The sequence below is a fragment of the Leptopilina heterotoma genome, unplaced genomic scaffold (genome assembly GCF_015476425.1).
Source record: "Leptopilina heterotoma isolate Lh14 unplaced genomic scaffold, ASM1547642v1 Lhet_95, whole genome shotgun sequence".
In the NCBI taxonomy this organism is placed as follows: Eukaryota; Metazoa; Arthropoda; class Insecta; order Hymenoptera; family Figitidae; genus Leptopilina; species Leptopilina heterotoma.
In genome coordinates this window covers 259,879-279,152 of record NW_025111202.1, presented here as the reverse complement: position 1 = coordinate 279,152, position 19,274 = coordinate 259,879, and the positions used below count along the sequence as shown (strand labels likewise).

Genomic DNA, 19,274 nt, shown 5'->3' with positions numbered 1-19,274 from the left:
AAGGCAGGACGACGATATTTTTGGAGGAAAGATTAGATCTGGTTTGCTGTTCTAAAGACAGGAAGGTAATGAAATCGTCCGAATAATCAACTCTCCGACGTGGGATTCATCGAATAGTTAGTGGTTCTATTTATTACAATTAAGACATTTTTCATTCGTTCAAATTATCTGTTATATTTCGAGATCATTTTTTCTTGAATTAAACAATATTTTGGTTAATTCCATAAATTACAAATAGCATCAAATAATTTTCAAACTCTCCCTGACCTATCGCATAATATTTGCTCCCCCTTTTTTTAATTTAGATTCATGACAATAATTGAATGAGATCACTCATTATTGAATTTGTTAATTATTGAATTTGTTAATTACTGAATTTGTCGAAAATATAAAAAAAAACAATTGATTTTGGTATTTTGTAACTTTTTTTAGAAGAAATTATCTTTCTGAAAATTACTTTATTTTTCGCGATTTACAAATACAATATATTTTCTTTGAAAATTATTATAAAAAGAAAAAAATTTAATTGTGAAGTTGATAATTCTTGTGTTTTGAAAAGTGTGAAAAGTTTTTTTACGAGAAAATAATTTTATAGCGACAGGTAAGTTTTAGAAAAATTTTTTTATTACATTTTAAATCTTTTTTGTTTTTTTAAATAATCACTAATAGTAAAATATTAATAATAAAATAATAAATAATAAGTCTAATATTTATGAATAATTAAAAAATCGTATTTTTTAAAAAAAAATTTGTCAGATTATTGTTAAATTAAAAATTAATTAAGAGTTTAAAAAATATAATTTGTTCCACTAATTAACTAATTGTTAATTAAACATTTAATTCATTTTCTAAAAATATAAAACTTAAAAGTTTAGAAAAATTTGATTTACAATAAATTTTTAACTAAACAAAAATATTTTATTCTGTTTATTTTTTATATTCTTACAATTTTTTTATTAAGAACAAATTTATTTTACATTAAATTTTTAATTTTCCGAAACGTTTGTACCGCTGGTGACGATTTTTAGAACTAAAATTCCAAACACAACAATGCTGTTACATTTCTATTTGTATTCACTTAGTCATCGATTTAGGTGTGCCCGTTTGTAAGCTGTCAAAAAGTAAACATTTTTCTTTTTTTATTTATAAACATAAAGAACAAAAATAAATGTTCCTTTTATTGGATTGAGACTAAAAAATTTTCTACAGTTTAAAATTATTCAATAAAATAAAAGAAGGTAATATATTATAAGTATATAAAATTAAAGTAACCTCCATAATAATGAATTCGTTATTGAATGGTGGGTGTGACACATGACACACTCTAATTTTTAATTAATCACTTATTTTTTACTTACTTTGCCAAGAAAATTGTTAACTATGCATCTTTCTTTAACTGTTTTTAAAAAAGTGTTTGTATTCTAAGTGTGGCAGTGAAAAAAAAATTTTTTTATAGTATTTTATTAGAAAGTGTTTGTTTATGTGATTTGTTTAATTGACATTAAATTATATGGAATTTAATGACATTCTTATTACATGGAATCATCTTTATTGTATGTTTTTGAAATATTTTTGGAATTTTTAGTTTGAAAATGGTTATACACTTTATTTATAGTTGAAATATGATTATAAATATATTATTTTAGTTATTAAATTATTATTTAAAGTTTATTAAGATTCTTTGATATGATAATTACTTTTTTTGTTAATAGTAATAGTGTCACAGTAATAAATAAGCAAAATGAATTAATTCGTATAATTACATAATGAACGGTGATTTTTATTTTACAGGACATAGTAGCTAACAAGTAATGATTAGAATTTATTTTTTTAGATTCATCAAAATGAATTACGGGAAAAAATCGCCCAGTATGGGAACACCATCTGTTTATTCACATGTTACGAGTCGCAGTAATGCTAATCTTAGATCAACAAGATCAGTACGAAGTGTTAAAATACCATGGTATCGAAAAAGAGTTTTGACTCATGCTTATATTCTAAATATTCAAAGAGCTTCTATGGTGACAGCAATATACTCGCTGGTAACTATTGTTATTTAATACATTTATGGAATAATTTTATTAATAGTTAATCATATTTTTCTTCATTGAAATAATTATAATTCTATCAATATTTCATAATTTCTTTTTTAGAGTAATTAGTTTTATCGATATTCCACAATTTTTTTACGATCCTCAAATTATAAATGTTCGAATGAACGAAATTTCTTAACATCATTAATAGTTTCAAAAATTACTGACTTGTAAAAAGCAAAAACAAAATTAAACTTTTAGAATCTTTAGAATTTATTTTTTGAATACGTGACGCTATATAATTGCAATAATAAAATAAGAATTTAAAGATAAAATAAATAAATTTTGTTCATTTGAACGTTTTGAACCTGAGGTAATTTTTTTTTCATTAGAATAATTCTTATTTTTAATAATTTTTTTTTGTTTTGAGATAATTTTATCAATATTCACTCTTTTAATTCATTTTATCAATATTCCATAATTTTCTACTTCTGAATAATTAATTTCCTTTTATTTGTACGTTCCATAATTTTTCCTTTCTGTTTAAATAAAATCGAAATATTTTTTTCTGTTTCAGTGTCTTTCAATATTTACTGTTTTTACTCAAATTTTTGATATTTATTGCTTGGCACAAGCAACTCCAGGAGTTACCCACTATGGTTACAGATTTATATCGTACGAATTTGTTTATGTTGGAAATCGTCACGGTAAAAATTTTATTTACCAAAATTATTAGAAAATAGAGCATAAATTTTAGACATTAGTAATTTTATATTTCAATTTTTATTTATTTATTTCAAAGATTTACGAGCGACTTTTTTCGACTTATTTTCAAAAATTGCGAATTTTTCGACTTTTCTTACAAATATTGTAACAAAATACCGCATTTTTAGTATAAAATGCAACTTATTTCGATGTTTATATTGTGGAAAATAATTATAAGTAGACAAAGCTTTTAAAATAACTTTTGAATAATTTTTTTAAGTTAATTAAATTTTTAAAAAAATAATTAAAAAATTTTTAAATAATTGAAACTTTGAAAATTGATTCTTTGCAAGCATTTTATTATAATTCCTAAAAATCAACTTTTGAAGAATTTTAATTGCAAATTTTTAAAATAATATTGAATTCTCCAAAATTTTAATGAAAAATCTTCAAGTGTCAATTTTATTTAAAATTTGAAGATTTTACCCAATTTTAATTTTTTTATTTGGCAATTGTACATCATTGAAAAACTATTATCTTTCAAAAATTATTTTAAAAAAATTAATTTTACGAATTTCTTTATTATAATTTTTGGAAAATATTATAAATAAACAAAAAAAAAAAAAAAAAAAAAAAAAAAAAAAAAAAAAAAAACTTTTCAAAAAACATAGACTATAACAGTTACAATTATTTTAAAAATTGAATTTTTGTACAATTTAAATAATTGAATTCTCTAAGAAGTTTCGTAATATTATTAAAAATAATTGATTTAGAGTTGAAGTTTAGTTAAAAATTGTAGAAAATAATTAAATTTTGGAAGCGTTATAGTTGTAGTTTTTAAAAATTATTAAATTTCAGAAGGTTTTAAATTGAAATTTTAAAAATTTTATTTCCCATGGAAAAAGAAATGAGTATTTAAATACTTATTAAGAAAATAATTCAGGTTTTGAATAATTGAATTTAGAAATCAGTGAAAGGTCAGGAAAATAAAAAATAAAATTTTTGTGGCAAAACTGAATTAAATAAACGTCTTTTTTTATTTTTAATTGACTAAAGCGATTTTTTTTGGTCCTTAAAGTCGAATCGAGGCCTATATTGTTGATTTATATTTTAATAAATATTTCAATATTTCTTTATCAGACTGATTTAAAGTGAATAATTTTTCTTTTACAGTTCGAAATGCGCTGTTGGTGTTTGCTATGTTTTCGATAATTGGAGGAATAGTGGTGTTTGCAACATCAATTATTTTAATAAAGTCTTTAAGAAAGGAACATGAGAAAAAAATGGTTCCTTGGATTTGGTCATTTTTGATCTTCACAGGTGGTCGTGTACTCATGTATATATTTTACAGTGTCGTTAACGATTTAATATTTGGTTATAATGTAACCATGTGCCTTCTTTGGACAATATTTTCCATTGCTTCGATTTATGGATGGCTCATTGTTTATTCCTTGTACATTGAGCTCAGTGATTTGACCAAATTAGAGGATTTGGCACATTTAAGAGTAAGTTACTAAAAACAATTATTCTAAAATTTTGTTGTCAATTTTTGTTCTCAATTCTTTTTACTTGTTGAATAGATTTTTTATAATTCAATTCCCTATTTTTTATTCTTTTTATTTGTACTATTATTATTATTCTGCTCAATTGTTATTTTTATTATCATTATTTTTAAAATTTAAATATGAACGTCAGTTAATTGTTTTTTATTTACAGATTGGAACTATGCAGTCTCTAAATGCATCGACGACGCATTCTATTGCTGGTTCTCGACCAACAACACCGCACAGTACAGTATCAACAATGCCAGTCAATTAAAAAAAACCTATAGTCAAAAAATTTTTAAGAAGATTTTATTCTTCTTTCACAAAAAACAGTAAGGAAAATAATTTTAACTCGCTTACTTTTTAACCATTTTTTTTATTTTGCAGAAAATATATTTTTTTTTATTCCTTTTGAATGAAATCAAATGACCGACTTTGTGTTCACAAAAAAATGTGCATATCACATATTTTTAAATTTTGAAAAACAAAATTCTAGGTAGTATTTTAGTATTGAAAAGGAATACAATGAAAAGAATATGACATTGAATCAATGGCATATTTTTCTCAATGTACATTATAGAATCTCATATAATATTAAGTATTTTTCGATTTATACAAATAATTTTATAAAAACTAACGCACTTCTCAATCCGTCCATAAATTATGAAGAGATGATAAATATCTATAAAATTGTTGTGGATAAAGGGAAATATCCTTTTACGTTTGAAAATACGAATTTTGTTAAAGAAAATTTTTTACGGGACTATTGTCCTTTATAGAGATAACAAAAATTTAACAAATGTCTAAACTTTTTCCTAATTTTTGTAAATTTTACGAAGAAAATAATTTCTATCGTATGTTCTTTCCTAGATTTAGAAATTGAAATATTTTATTTAATTTTTTATGTTCTAAATCTGTTTCATTATTTCTATATTAATATTCTTTTAGATTTTGTTTTAGTTTATAAAATTATAAAATTTTTGAAATTGAACTTTAATAATATGTTTTAAACATATTATTAAATATATTTGACTAAGACATTGAACATATTAGAAAATTTTTTATCTTTTAAAATAGATGAAAATTTTATTTTAGAAATAGAATCATTGATCAATTTAGTATTTGAAAATTTTTATCGAAAGCTTGTTTTTTATTAAAATATCTATTATATTATCAGATATTATTTAGATTTATAAATATAACTTTTAAATTTAAACACTTAATTTTTAAATTGAAATATTTTTAAACATGACGTTTAAATGACAAAATTTTCATGACGACAGATCAAAACAGTTGAAGATTACCTGTAAAATGTAAGGTTTAAATCAGTTTTAATTAATTAATAATTTCATTAATTAAACTTTAATTCATAACATTTAATTATGTACTTCCTTTAATAATTTACTTGTCTTAATCTTAAAAGAATATTTTTCAATTTTATAAAAGAAAATTTTCTTTAATTTTTAAAGAACTTTTTCTATAATTTCGAAAGAATTTTTTCTACAATTTCCAAAGAATTTTTGTATCTAATTGTTAAAGAACATTTTCTTTTTAATATTGATAAATTTCAAATAGTATTTTCAGTGTATAAAAAAATCAACTGTGTACATAAATCTTACATTTGTAATTACTGCGAATTATTTCTCATATTTTTTATATATTTTTTTATTTACTACTGTATTATTATAAAAAAATGTAGTTATTTAATGGTCGTGAGAACGATAAAACAATGCCGTCCTAGAAATATGTATTATTAAGTAGTTTTTAAAAATATGTTTGCATATATTTAAGACTTGTATTCTCGTGTATTTTGAGAAAAATATACCGTCCATTTTACCATTCTTTCAATTGTTTTAATTAATTAATTTTATTTTGTTGAATTAAATAACATTAAGGTGATAAAAAAAAATTTTTAAATAATTTATAGCAGATTTTTAAAAGAAAATGTTATCTTGATAGCAATGGTTTAATTATTACCAACAAATACAATATTATATTCAATATTATTTTTTTTTGTTTAATAAAATTTGTGAATATTTTTTTAAACAAAACAAATCATTGACAATTTTTTAATTATTATAATCAATTATAATATTATAATCTTCTATATTAATAATCGTTTATGAAGAATTTCATTCAAATTTTTAAAATCATGGTGGTTATTATTGATTGTAATCAATCATTTTATTATTAAATTTTCTTAAAATTATTGACAGAAAATTAAATTCTTTTTAACAATAATTTTTTAGAGTTTTCGCAAGTAATTGGATTTTTTTTTAAGAATTTTTTTAAATTTCTTGAAGATAATGAAAATAATGTACCTAGGTTTTTTTTAATAATTTGAATTGAAAATTTTGAAAATTATTGGAATTTAGAAAAAATATTACTAATTCATAATAATTTGTAATTAATTATTATTGTTGTTTAATAAAATTGTTAACTATTTTATTAAACAAAAAAAAATTAATTGAACACCAAAATGTTGATGTTGATTAGAAAAGAAAAAAATTTATTGTGATTTAAATACATTCGTTGAAATGTTTATTAATGATTTTGAACTGTTATAGAGAGATCAAATATTCAACGTAGGCCATTTGATTGTGAATAGATAAGTTTTAAATACGTCCCTAATATTTGAATTCTACTCTATCAAGTTTTGCCTTACCAAAATTGTCATAATTGTCCACCAATGAGTGTTAATATTCATTTTCATTTAAAAATAAATTGAAAATCAGATTATAAATTAAGTTTCATTCGTTAGTGGTAATTTTCTCGTTTGTGATTGTGAAAGTAGCCTAAGGTCAATAATATTTAAATTCATTAATTATTCATTATTCAAAGGCAACATTGACGCACGAGAATTTTATGAAAACACAAAAAGTTTTTCCTAAAATAATGTAAATTTCTTTTTCTAATAGTTTTAAAATAAAATACGAATTAGTGTAGAAAATTTTTCGTATCTATTATAGTAAATAATATTATTACAACATTACTACTGTACATTTGAAATATATGGTTTAGTGTATATTAAAATAATATACAGAAAATTTTCCAAATGAGCCAAAAAACGATAATGTAAAATGTCCCTCGTACCACTTGATGAATGTAGAATAGGCTAAAAGAAAATTATTTAAATAATTAATTAAGAAATTTTTTAAGTCAATGTAATTAATTTTAATTAAAAAACAATTTTAATTATTTTTTAATTAAAAATTGATACAATTTAAATAATTCCTTTTTTCATTATGAAAAAAGTGTAAAAATAAAATAAACGACTTTTTTTTACTGTTTAAAGAAAATTCTTACTTTTTTGCTTTACGAACAGCTCGTTCATGTTCTTCTGAGCTCATATCAGTTTTCAGGAGGTACCTTCTACTTCCGTAACAATGAGCTGTGAGTAATTCATCCCAAGTAAAAGAAGTAATATCAAAATTAAATAATTTCTTGTCAGTCTCTGAAAGTTTCTTCCACAATGATTTAACATTTTCAGTGTCAAAGTGCCATTTTCCATTTGTAAAGAATCTTATCACCATTACCAGTTTTGTTCCCTTTTTAAATATCTTGTAAAACCTGAATTAAAAGTATTTACAAAATTTTTTAATCTTTTTATAATGTAGATAATTGATAATCGTTAGTTGATTTCAACAAAGATATATATATATATATATATATAGTAGGTAGTATTTTAAATAATTCAGGGTTTCTAATTCAGTGTTTTCAAATATTCATTAAATTAAATTTCTATGTTAACCAAATTAGAATATTTAATAAAATTTAACAAGTTTAAATATTTAATCAACTGATTTCTTATTTAACAGATTTATTATTATTATGATATAAAATATAAATCACGTTATCCAGAATATTTCTTCTTTGTTAATAAATGCTTTTTCTTAAATTCAAAAGAATTTAACTTGTCTAATTGAACAGAAATTAGAATTCTTTTAAATAAGAATTGAAATAGATAAAAATTACTTATCTTAAATAAAAATTCTGTTAAGAAAAATTTTTGTTAATTTAAATACGATTAAATAAAAATTTCGTTGAGTAGACAATCTGTTTCTTAAAAATATGGAATATTCTTGATTAATTGCACTTACATTGGTTTTTTCCCTAATATTCTTAAAGAAGCATCACCTAAAATGGCTGGAATGAAGTGTAATATGTAGTGGAGAAAAAAGAATAAATGCAAGGATTCAATAATCATTGTGTCAGGATAATAGATTGTTTTCATAATTGCTAATTTATATCTTTCTCTTCGAAGATATGTCTGTAAATAGCCCCAAGACACTGGATTATCTGTACCGGATACGTAGTTATAGACTTGTAATTCTTGTTTACTGAAAATAGAGTTTAGTAAAAATTTTGTCATACTCATTTTAAATTAAATTAATTGCATAAATATTTACTGGAAAGGCAAATAGAAAATTTTTGCTAAGTTATCATTAAAATTTGCATCATGATATTGAATATAACAGATTCGAAAATTATTCCCTAAAAATCAATCATTCAACTTCATATAGAAATTGTGTATTTTTAATGTTTCCATTCAATTTGAATAGTTAACTTGGTCACTAAACAATTTACGTCAGGAAAGTTCTCAACGCTTATGATCAATGCTTGAAAGAAAGAAAAATGTATTTTTCATGAAGTAAACAATAACATTGTTTGTTTACAATTTTTTTCAATTATTGATCAAGAATGTATATAAATTATTTTAGAACAAAAATTTATAGGAATATTAACAGAAATAATAATTTTTCTTCTAAATCCTTAATAAACGTTGTAAACTTCACGAACGTAACAGTTAATTTAAAATTTATTAAACTTGATATTTCGACAAACAACCAAGATAGTTTTAATGCTTAATGTCAATTAAAATACGGCACCTGATTTAAATCTTAGGTAACTTTTTCTAATTCTGTGTTAAAATTTGTTTTAACGAAACTTAAATTCACTTATTTATGTTTAGCTTTGTTTTTTGTTGACTTTGAAGATCAGTAAACTTTAAGGTAAGGATTGCAACTTAAGTTTACAGAATTAAAAAATTAGAATAATTATTTTTTATGTTGAAGTAATACTCTACAATTTTTTATGAGGTCATAATTACTAAAGTGAATTTTATTTGTAGTAAGCAAATTCCACTTTTCTGATGTCCGCACATGATTGTAGATGAAAACGAATTGAGTACATAATTGTTTTCAGACTTACTTATTTTTCTTAGATGCAGCTTCCCATGCAGAAGCAATTAGACAATTACAGGCTAAGTCAATTGGAACTGTTTCCATATTTTCGTTTCTTTTTACACATATCACTCGAATAATGCCTAAACCTATTCTTACAATTGATTGTGTTAGTGCTTGTGACGAATCCAACCAACCCATTAGAGGTTCTCTTAAAGCTGCCATTGCTGCAGAAAAAATGAATAGATTATTTTTCTTCTTCTTCTAATCAGTAAAAAAATACTGATTTCTAAAATTAATACATCTAATGAAAGGAAAAAAAATTATTCCTACCAATTGAAAATCTGTAAATAGAAATTGGAAGTTCTTTCGCACTTTTACTAACGAGATCTTCGGCCATTGATTTCGTAAAACAATATGTGTTGGGAAATTTGCCAATTACTCTAAAAAATTAAAATGTTGAATGAAATATTATAGGGCATTGTTTTAATTTAAAAATTCGAGAAAATGGTTAGAATTTTGTTTAAATAATACACATAGTAATTATTCTTACGTACAATTTGGTGAATTTAATGTTTTCTTTCTTGGTCATATTTAATTTGTCCATGACACCGACGAGATCGGTTAGTTTCTCATGTGACAATGGTCCAGGATATACTTTTTCTTCAACGTGCTCATAAATAGAGTTACTGAATGCTGTCGAAACGTAAACGAAGGCCTATTTATAAATAACAAAAAAATGACATAAATAATTAGGGAGCGTTCACAAATGATGTCACTCAATTTTTTGAGATTTTCAACCCCTCCCCCTTGTCACGCAATTTTTGCAATTTCACATGAGAAAAATACATTGTGTCACGTTTAGTCAGACCCCACTCCCTACCCCCAAAAGCGTGACATCATTTGTGAACGCTCCCTTAATATGAAAACAAATTTTTAAAAGTTTACAAACTGTTTTTGGTCACCTTTAATTTTTTGCATTCTTTGCAGATGTCTAGCATAGTTTTTACACTATCAACATTTACTTGTAGTGCAATTTTCAATGGTTCGTCAAATCTTGTTGTCGCTGCTGCATGAAATACAATCGAAACCTTAATAATGTTTAAATATATGGATTAATATTAGAAAGCTTATTAATTATTGTTAATAAAGATTAAAGATTATTTTCTAAGAATTTTATTCTAGCAGGGTTTTTTTAAATTTATATAGAACGTTTTATGAATTTTAATTAAAATCCTATGAGATCTGACAAAAAATGTAATATTACTAGTAAGAAAGTTCACATATAATCTTCTTCTTTTCCAAATAGTTTTTTCCAGCCAAAAGATTAAGAAATTTGGAAAAATAATTTAGTATTCTTTGTGATCTGATAAAAATTCTGGATTCATTATTATAAAGAGCTTTGCAAGTATTTCCTTCTGTTGGAACCCTGCTTGTTAATCAGCATAATTTATTTAAAATTTTATAGTTTATTTACCTCTTTCTTAAGTAATTGTAAATCTGCAGTCGATAGTCCAAAATTAGGTTTAATTACATCACCAGGCATTGGTAGAATTTTTTTCTCAAAATTTGGATCTATTTCTCTCAGAGGTTCGAACATCTGTTTAAGAATATAATAATGATGATCCTATCACTCAGTCGTCAAATAATTGAAAATTTTGATAGTGAATTTAATTGTTACTTGGATCTATTGTTTATTTATTTTATATAATTATAATAAATATTACATCCACATTACACTTTTATTACATTTAACTTATTTGAAAAATATCTTACCAATGAACTAGTAATTTCTTTTATTCGATCTTGAATTTGCTTTCCTTTCTTTTCTCTGATTAAAATGTAAATAGTTTTTATCTTTGGACATGAACGAAGTAGTTTTTCAATTAGAATTTTCCCCAAAAATCCCGTACCACCTAGATTTGTATCAAGATTAGGAAATTAATTTTTTTGCAATATATGCCTAATATATTAATATAGAACATCGTTTTCGCAATTTCAGATTTGTTGTGGTAACAATAAATATGTTTAAAGATGAAACATTTTTTAGCAAAATAAAATTTGTTAATGGAGAGAAATAATAATGATATTTATTTAGGTTTCAAAAAATAAACAATTTGTAAATTTCTACCTGTGATAAATATAGTTTGACCACTGTAAAATTGTTGTATTTCCGACATGATTGTTTTATTATTATTTTGATGTTTGCTTAATGTAAATTTTCTTAAATTACACAATAACTAAAACTATCGCGAATCGTACACGTAACTTTAGATTGATATGCACTAACCAACTGAAATAGAATCAATAATGATCGACTATGAAAAACTTAATTTGTTATTGGTGGGAATGTATGAATAATTAATTGTTTCATTTTTTAGAATTTTCCTATAGTAAGTGGTTATAGTGGATATGTTTACTGCAAATATTATGCTATAATTCAAAGATCTAGAGATCTGTAAAATTTTTTTAATTTAGATTTTTTAGGTGTATTTATGAAAATTAAAGTTATTGGAAATATTTAATTGAATTAAAGATAATGTTTCTAGGAACATCAATGCAATTTCTTCGTAAATTTTAGTAATGCAGCAGTTTTTGAACTATGTATAATGTTGAGAAAATAAGTAATTGCTTTTCATTATAAATGCATTTCTGTTGAAATGTGACGCTCTACGAAGAAAGGTACCTAAGATGCCAAAAACTGTAGGAAATAGAAGGTAAAAATAACACAAACATTATCTCTTTTAATGATTTGCTCAGTGGCGGATCCAGGGGGGGCACGGGTACTTGCCCCCCCCCAGAGTCAAATATTCCTATGAGGTAGAAAGAGATAACATTACATTGATTTTTTTTGAATGGATGCCCCCCCTAAAAACTTCCTAGGTACCTTTCTTCAAAGAGTGTCATAATTATAAAATTTGTTTGATACATATTTCCATTATAATTTACAGTTGTCGTTGTGTTTCACTGTTCTGCCGTCCAGAGGAAAAAGATACATAAGCGACATTTTTGAAAAAATTGAGTTTTTGGTATCATTGGATTCATAAAAAAAAGCTGCATTTAACTGTATAAAAAAGAATTAAAAAATTTAATTATTTATTGCAAAAAAAGATTGTTTAAAAATGGCAAAAATGGAAAAAGTGACGAAATACAGAGTTAAAAGATACATAAAGCTCTTTGTGGGTTCATATTTCGGTAAACGACGCTGCATACGTCACCAACTTACAGGACAAAATGATACACAAAGTCGCTTATGTATCTTTTTACTCGGTAAAGGAGCCTGAGAGTGAGCTGACTTTACAGACTAAAAGAAGCGACTGTCTTTCGACTGTCTTTATGTATCTTTTTCCTCTGTAAAATGGTCTGACAGTGAGTCGAGTTTACAGAAGAAGAGAAGCGATAATTGTACTACACAGGCTTAGTTCTTTTACATTATGTCGCTTATGTATCTTTTTCCTCTGGACGGCACCGCTCAGCTCGAGTAAGTTTACCGAGAAATAAACATAAGCGACTTTGTGCTTTTATTCGTCTGTATTTATCACTACTAGAAACCCGTATGTCCATTTTACAATAGAAATTGTTTAAAAAATTAATTTTTTTTTACATAATGAGAAGCAGAATATTTTTTTATTAAATATTGATCAAAAATTTTTTTATAAAAGTTAATTTGAATTATAGTTCCGGAGGCAAAAAGTTTTCTTTGATTTTCTCGGATTGATGGTAATGTCGCTTATGTATCTTTTTCTTTTGGACGGCAGTGTTGTTCTACAAACAAGAGCAATACTTTTACGACGATTCATTAATAATTTATTAAGGACACTTGTTATGCAAAATTTTTACTGGTGTATTAGAAAAAGTGACTTGCATAATGAACTGCCTAATGTTAGAAATTATAGCAACTCTATTTTTTAATGTTAGATAAAACTATTCAGAGAATTTTATGTTTAAATGATGGAAGAGTTGATTTTAATTAAATGGGTTGTAACTAGATAAGATAGTGGCAAAGTAATTTGTTGGTAAATAAACAGTTTTTAGTTTTTCTAAATGATCCGATATGGTACCAAAGAAAAACAACCTTTTTTGTTTGTATAAAAAGTATCAATTATTTTAGTGCTTTTTATTAAAGAAAATACAAATAATGTGCAAGAAGTAATAATATTATTTATGCATAATAAATTACATTGTAGTTATAATCTATTGAATAGTAAGCTATAAATTTTCCAACAAAGCCACAAGACAGAGGCATAGAATGTACCCCGAACAACTTGATGAACGTAGAATAACCTGAAATATTCCAAAATGCAAATTGTTGTTCTTAATGTAGTATTCTTATTACTATAAAGAATAATCGAAGATGACTATTTTTACATAATTTATTACCTCTTTATTTTACGCATAGTTCTCTTTTGCACATCAGCATCTATATTCTTGTCCATAAGAAACTTTTTAATTCCATAAGAATTAGTTCTTATCATCACATCCCAAGTAAATGATGTGATGTCGAAATTAAACAGTTTCTTATCATTCTCAGAAAGTTTTTTCCATAACGATTTAACATTGTCTGTGTCAAATATCCATTCTCCATTTGTAAAAAAACTTATAACCCATACCAATTTTGTTCCTTTTTTAAAAACTTCGTACAACCTTAAGATATAAAAGTTTGTAATTTTTAAGTTTTTTGTCACAGTATGTTTAGCTCAGAAGGTGTGAGGATGAAAAAATTCGATATGTGAGAATCAGTTTCATCTGGCTGAATTTTCAGGGATGCCAGATTAACTACATATGTTAAATTTTTATATTCCCATGACAAATGAGAATGCATTTAACTTTTTATGAATTTTTGTTTACTTACATTGGTTTTCTTCCTAGTACTATTAAAAATACATCTCCTAAAATAGCTGGAATAAAGTGCAATATATAGTGGAAAATAAAAAATAAATACAAGGATTTAATAAACAATGTATCAGGATAATAGAATGTCTTCTTCAATGCTAATGTATATCGATGAGTTCGAAGGTAACTTCGTAAATAGCTCCAAGTCACTGGATTGTCTCTACCGGAAACGTAGTTATACACTTGCATTCTTTCTTGTTTACTAGAAAAATGTTATCAATTTTTATTTAAATTGTTAATAAATATCTGTCTTGTAAGTTCAAAATTTTTAATACTTAAGTTTTATATAAGTATAGTAAAATAATTTTGATTTTTGCATTAAGGTTATATTCTTGCACTAGACGTACTTCTTTTTACAAGATGATGTATCCCATGCAGAAGCAATCAGACAATTACAAGCAAAATCAATTGGTACTGTTTCCATAGTTGCATTACTATTTACATATATCACTCGAATAATGCCTAAACCTATTCGTATTAATGTCTGAGTTATTGCTTGCTTTGGATCCAACCATCCCTCTAAAGGTTCTTTTAGTGCAGCTAGAGCTGGAAAAAAAATAATTTTCATCATTCTAAATAGATCTACTAAAAATCTTATTCTTATTGACAATATTAATATTAGAATGTCAACTTAAATAATTATTTCCAAATTAATTAAATTACCAATTGAAAATCTATAAACGGAAACTGGAAGTTCTTTCGCATATTTACTAACAACATTTTCGGCAATTGATTTCGAGAAACAATACGTGTTGGGATACTTGCCAATAATTCTGAAAATTAATTTCTACAATACATAAGCACTTATTATATTTATTATAAACTTCATTAAGTTTTTAGTAATTTTAAAACTAAATAAAATTAGTGGTATACGATAATTTAAAATAATTCTTTCTAAACGTACAAATTGGTAAATTCGATTTCTTCTTCTTCGGACATATTTAATTCATCCATGACACCGACAAGATTGGTTAGATCCTCATGCGACATTGGGGCTGGATATACTTTTTCTTCAATATGCTCATAAATGCAATTACTGAATGCTGTTGAGACATAAACGAAAGCCTGTTTTTGAAAAAAATGCCATAAATAGTGTGGAAATAGAATTGTTGTATTAGAAAAAAGACTATTTATTTATGTTGGGTCACCTTTAATTTTTTGCATTCTTTGCAGATGTCTAGCATAGTTTTCACACTATCAACATTCACTTGTAGTGCAATCTTTAAAAGTTCATCGAATCTTGTTGTTGCTGCTACATGAAATACAATCGAAACCTTAGCAACAGTAAAAAAAATTAAATTAGATAATATCGTAAATCTACTGTACTTTTAATTTTTTCACATTAGATTTTAAATTATTGAACTGTTTTTTATAAAATTTGTATATTAATAAATTAAGAATTTTATATGATTTACCTCTTTCTGTATTATCTTTAAATCTTTGTCAGAAAGTTTAAAATTAGGTTTCATTAAATCACCGGACATTGGTACAAGTTTTTTTTCAAAATTTGGATCTATTGCTCTCAGAGGTTCAAATATCTGTTGAAAATTTTTCATAGTGAATTAAAATGATTCTTGTTTTTATTATTCAATTAAATATTGTAATATAAATAAAATTATAAACAATAATACTTTTAAAAAAAAAATACTTTTTTGATATTGAAATATCTTACCTGTAAATTAGTCATTTCTTTAACACGATCTTGAATTTGTTTTCCTTTTTTTTGTCTGGCTAAAATGTAAATAGTTTTTAACTTTGGACATGATCGAAGCAGTTTTTCAATAAGAAGTGTACCCAAAAATCCTGTACCACCTAGATTATGATATTAAAAGTTAAAATTTTTTATTTCATTTTGAAATTAACAATTGTGATTTTAGAGACATAATTTGTACACTAATTACCTGTGATAAATATACTTTGATCAGTGTAAAATTGTTGAATTTCGGTCATGACGAACTAAAAGCACAGAAAATAATTATCACTCTTCTGAAACCTAACTTTGGATAGTAAATGAGCTTATCAAATGGAATGGAGGAAACAATTTTGCACTATGAAAAATTTAATTTCTTGGTGGGAATAAATGCATAATACATAGTTTCAATTCTTTGTTAATGTAAAATCGTATTAAATCATTCTTTGGTGTGATTTACAGGTGTGAGTGGTAAGTGGTAAGTTAGGTATTGTTGATATATTACGTCACAGACCTAAGGAGAGAGGGCCCAATACGTAATATGTGACTTTGCTGCAGAGTTATAATCTATTAATTAGTAGATTATAAATTTTCCAAACAAGCCACAAGACAAAGGCATAAAATGTGCTTCGCACGACTTGATGAACATAGAATAATCTGAAATGTTATTAAAAATGTAATTAGTTTTTAAAGTAGTATTCCTATTTTTATGAATATATAAATATTTTTTGGGTAAATATTTTCTTTTATGTATAAAATTTGTTACCTCTCTACTTTACGCACTGCTCTTTGTTGTCTTTCTGCATCTAAATCCTTTTCTAAAATAAACTTTTTAAGTCCAAGACAATTAGTTTTTATCATCACGTCCCAATTAAAGGATGTGATGTCGAAATTAAATTGTTTTATTATCATTCTAAGAAAGTTTTTCCCACAATGATTTAACATTATCTGTATCAAATATCCAGTTTCCTTTTGCAAAAAATCTTAATACCAATGACAGTTTATTTCCTTTCTTGAAAGCATTGCACAACCTTGAATACATAAATAATTATGTATTAAAAAATACGTAAGATTCACAAATTCAATTGTAAAGCTAACAAGAACTTCCACATTTTTTGCCCTTAATTAAAAATTGATTTTTTTCTTATATCAAAATAATTTGATTAGGGTAATCATCTCGATGGCTCCTAAAATTTTCTTATTTATTTTGTGCCAATATAAAATGCCAAATATAGTATAGTTCCAAAAAAAGTGCTCGTGCAAAAATTGGCAACTGCTCGCACTAGTTATGAACGATATTTTTCATAACAACCATTCGATCCCATGATCGGCAAAACTTTGCCATCCATAGACGGCCCAACTTTGGTGCAACGGTTGGTTCAACAGTGTCAACCACTGGACGGCCGACGTGATCAATCCACAGGGTGGCCCGACCATTGGCTAACAAAGTTGGATCGACCATGCAAACGGTTGGCCCGACCATGGGCCGACCGACAATTCGCACCTGGGTGATGCTAACTTCACGTGACTAAGTTTCCCCCTTAAAAGTTAATTTCTCATAGATTTTAAAAAACTAGTAGTTTTTAACTTGATATTTATAAACTTTGCAACTATGACACCTGTAGTTATAAACAATTTAATAAGATTCTACATTAAAAAAGAATTAAAACTATGTAGGGTAACTAGTGTTGCATTCGAGAATCTCTCCTTTCATAAAAGAAAAGAGACAGAACTTAAGTATTCATTTGTTTTTCATGTATTTTTATTCTCGTTTTTTTTCGATTTTTTACGATCGATTTCTCGATCGAATGCAACGGTAACTGAGACTAAGTTCGGCCACCCCCAGTAGTAAGCCACATTATCTTATTATCCGTGAAATTAAAAGAAATCACTAAGGATCCAAGATGATCCTTTTGTAAGGTTTTAGAAAAATTAAATTTAATAGTAAAATATTAATTAGCTGCAAATATTTCAAATCAGAATAGTTAGATAGATTAATTATCTAGTAGTGCGTACAAAAAAACTCAAATATGTTGATTTTTCTTTGAATAATAGGTTTTTTCCCTTAGGGGGATCATCTCGTACACCTTTCCCCTAATATATGCGAAAATTATATGAATTTTCTCTAGAACACGAATTTACTCAAGAGCTCGAAAAAATTCGAGTACTCGAATTCCCTCGACTGCTCGAAAAATTCGAGTACTTGAAACGTTCGAGTACTCGAAAAAATTTGTTTTGTTCCGATTAAGTAACTAAGTTAGTGAGGTTACATTTGTTTACAAAGTGCATACCTTGTACATTTAGCACTAACCAGAAATACTACAACATAACACATTCAACACATTATTTCTCCATTGTAGGCGCAGCTCAAAAATTACAAAATTAAAAAATATTTAATATACTTTTATTTATATTATAATAATAAAAAACAATTATTTGCCGAAAATAAAATGAGATTCCAAAAGAAAACAAACAGTGGCCATCTTTCTATCTTGGTTTGACGTCATCCTGCATTTCACGCGTGCGTAGTCTTTTTTAAGAAAGTTCTGTGATGACGTAATATCGATATATCTCTAAAGTTTCGAGAGAATTCGAGTTTCAATAGAAATAGAGTTTCGAGCTAGTTCTTCGATTTTTCTCGAACTTTCTTTTTTAGGAAAGGTTTTTATATAGTAATATAGAATTTAGGCTAGGAAAACCGAAAAATAGCGATTTTTTGACATTTAGACAACCGTGGAGCGTAAACTCTTAAATGGGTTTCTGAAATATTCTAGAATATTATTAATTAGGTTAAAATCTCGATATAAATTTCAGAAAATTTTAATACACTTGTAATTTTTTGAAAAATTGTGATTTTTCTAAAAAAAATTGAATTTTTTGACATTTAGAAAAACGCAGAGAGGAAACTTCTAAACGGCAATGTAAAATATTCTAGATTGTTATTTATTGGGTTGAAATCTCGATATATATTGCAGGAAATTTTAATTCATTTCGTATTTTTTGAAAAATTTTGATTTTTCTCAAAAAAATTGAATTTTTTGACATTTAGACAAACGCAGAGACTAAACTTTTAAACGGTTATGTGAAATATTCTAGAATATTATTAATTGGGTTAAAATCTCGATATATATTCCAGGAATTTTTAATACACTCTATATTTTTTGAAAAGTTTTGATTTTTCTCAAAAAAATTGAATTTTTTGACATTTAGACGAACGCAGAGATTA

The 19,274-nt window shown here is 25.1% G+C and overlaps 3 protein-coding genes across 3 annotated transcripts; 1 reads left to right on the top strand and 2 right to left on the bottom strand.

Annotated features, from left to right (window-relative positions):
• The first annotated feature begins 1,070 nt into the window (after positions 1 to 1,070).
• On the top strand, positions 1,071 to 4,826 carry LOC122512198. Its single transcript, XM_043627909.1, has 5 exons — positions 1,071 to 1,238; positions 1,835 to 2,042; positions 2,611 to 2,740; positions 3,912 to 4,243; positions 4,455 to 4,826. The coding sequence occupies exons 2-5, from the start codon at positions 1,845 to 1,847 to the stop codon at positions 4,554 to 4,556; spliced, it is 762 nt and encodes a 253-aa protein (XP_043483844.1). The 5' UTR covers positions 1,071 to 1,238; positions 1,835 to 1,844; the 3' UTR covers positions 4,557 to 4,826.
• Positions 4,827 to 7,219: 2,393 nt separating this feature from the next.
• On the bottom strand, positions 7,220 to 11,776 carry LOC122512197 (fatty acyl-CoA reductase wat-like). The gene is made up of 10 exons (XM_043627908.1): positions 11,597 to 11,776; positions 11,242 to 11,381; positions 10,943 to 11,065; positions 10,431 to 10,556; positions 10,023 to 10,183; positions 9,799 to 9,908; positions 9,494 to 9,692; positions 8,383 to 8,622; positions 7,589 to 7,852; positions 7,220 to 7,397 (listed from the first exon to the last, which is right to left on the bottom strand). Exons 1-10 carry the CDS (start codon positions 11,643 to 11,645, stop codon positions 7,310 to 7,312), a joined length of 1,500 nt encoding a protein of 499 aa, XP_043483843.1. The 5' UTR covers positions 11,646 to 11,776; the 3' UTR covers positions 7,220 to 7,309.
• A 1,830-nt stretch (positions 11,777 to 13,606) lies between these two features.
• LOC122512196 (fatty acyl-CoA reductase wat-like) lies at positions 13,607 to 16,420 on the bottom strand. The gene is made up of 10 exons (XM_043627907.1): positions 16,260 to 16,420; positions 16,031 to 16,170; positions 15,774 to 15,896; positions 15,507 to 15,632; positions 15,263 to 15,423; positions 15,022 to 15,131; positions 14,706 to 14,904; positions 14,318 to 14,560; positions 13,846 to 14,109; positions 13,607 to 13,749 (listed from the first exon to the last, which is right to left on the bottom strand). Exons 1-10 carry the CDS (start codon positions 16,306 to 16,308, stop codon positions 13,653 to 13,655), a joined length of 1,512 nt encoding a protein of 503 aa, XP_043483842.1. The 5' UTR covers positions 16,309 to 16,420; the 3' UTR covers positions 13,607 to 13,652.
• Between the last annotated feature and the right edge of the window lie 2,854 nt (positions 16,421 to 19,274).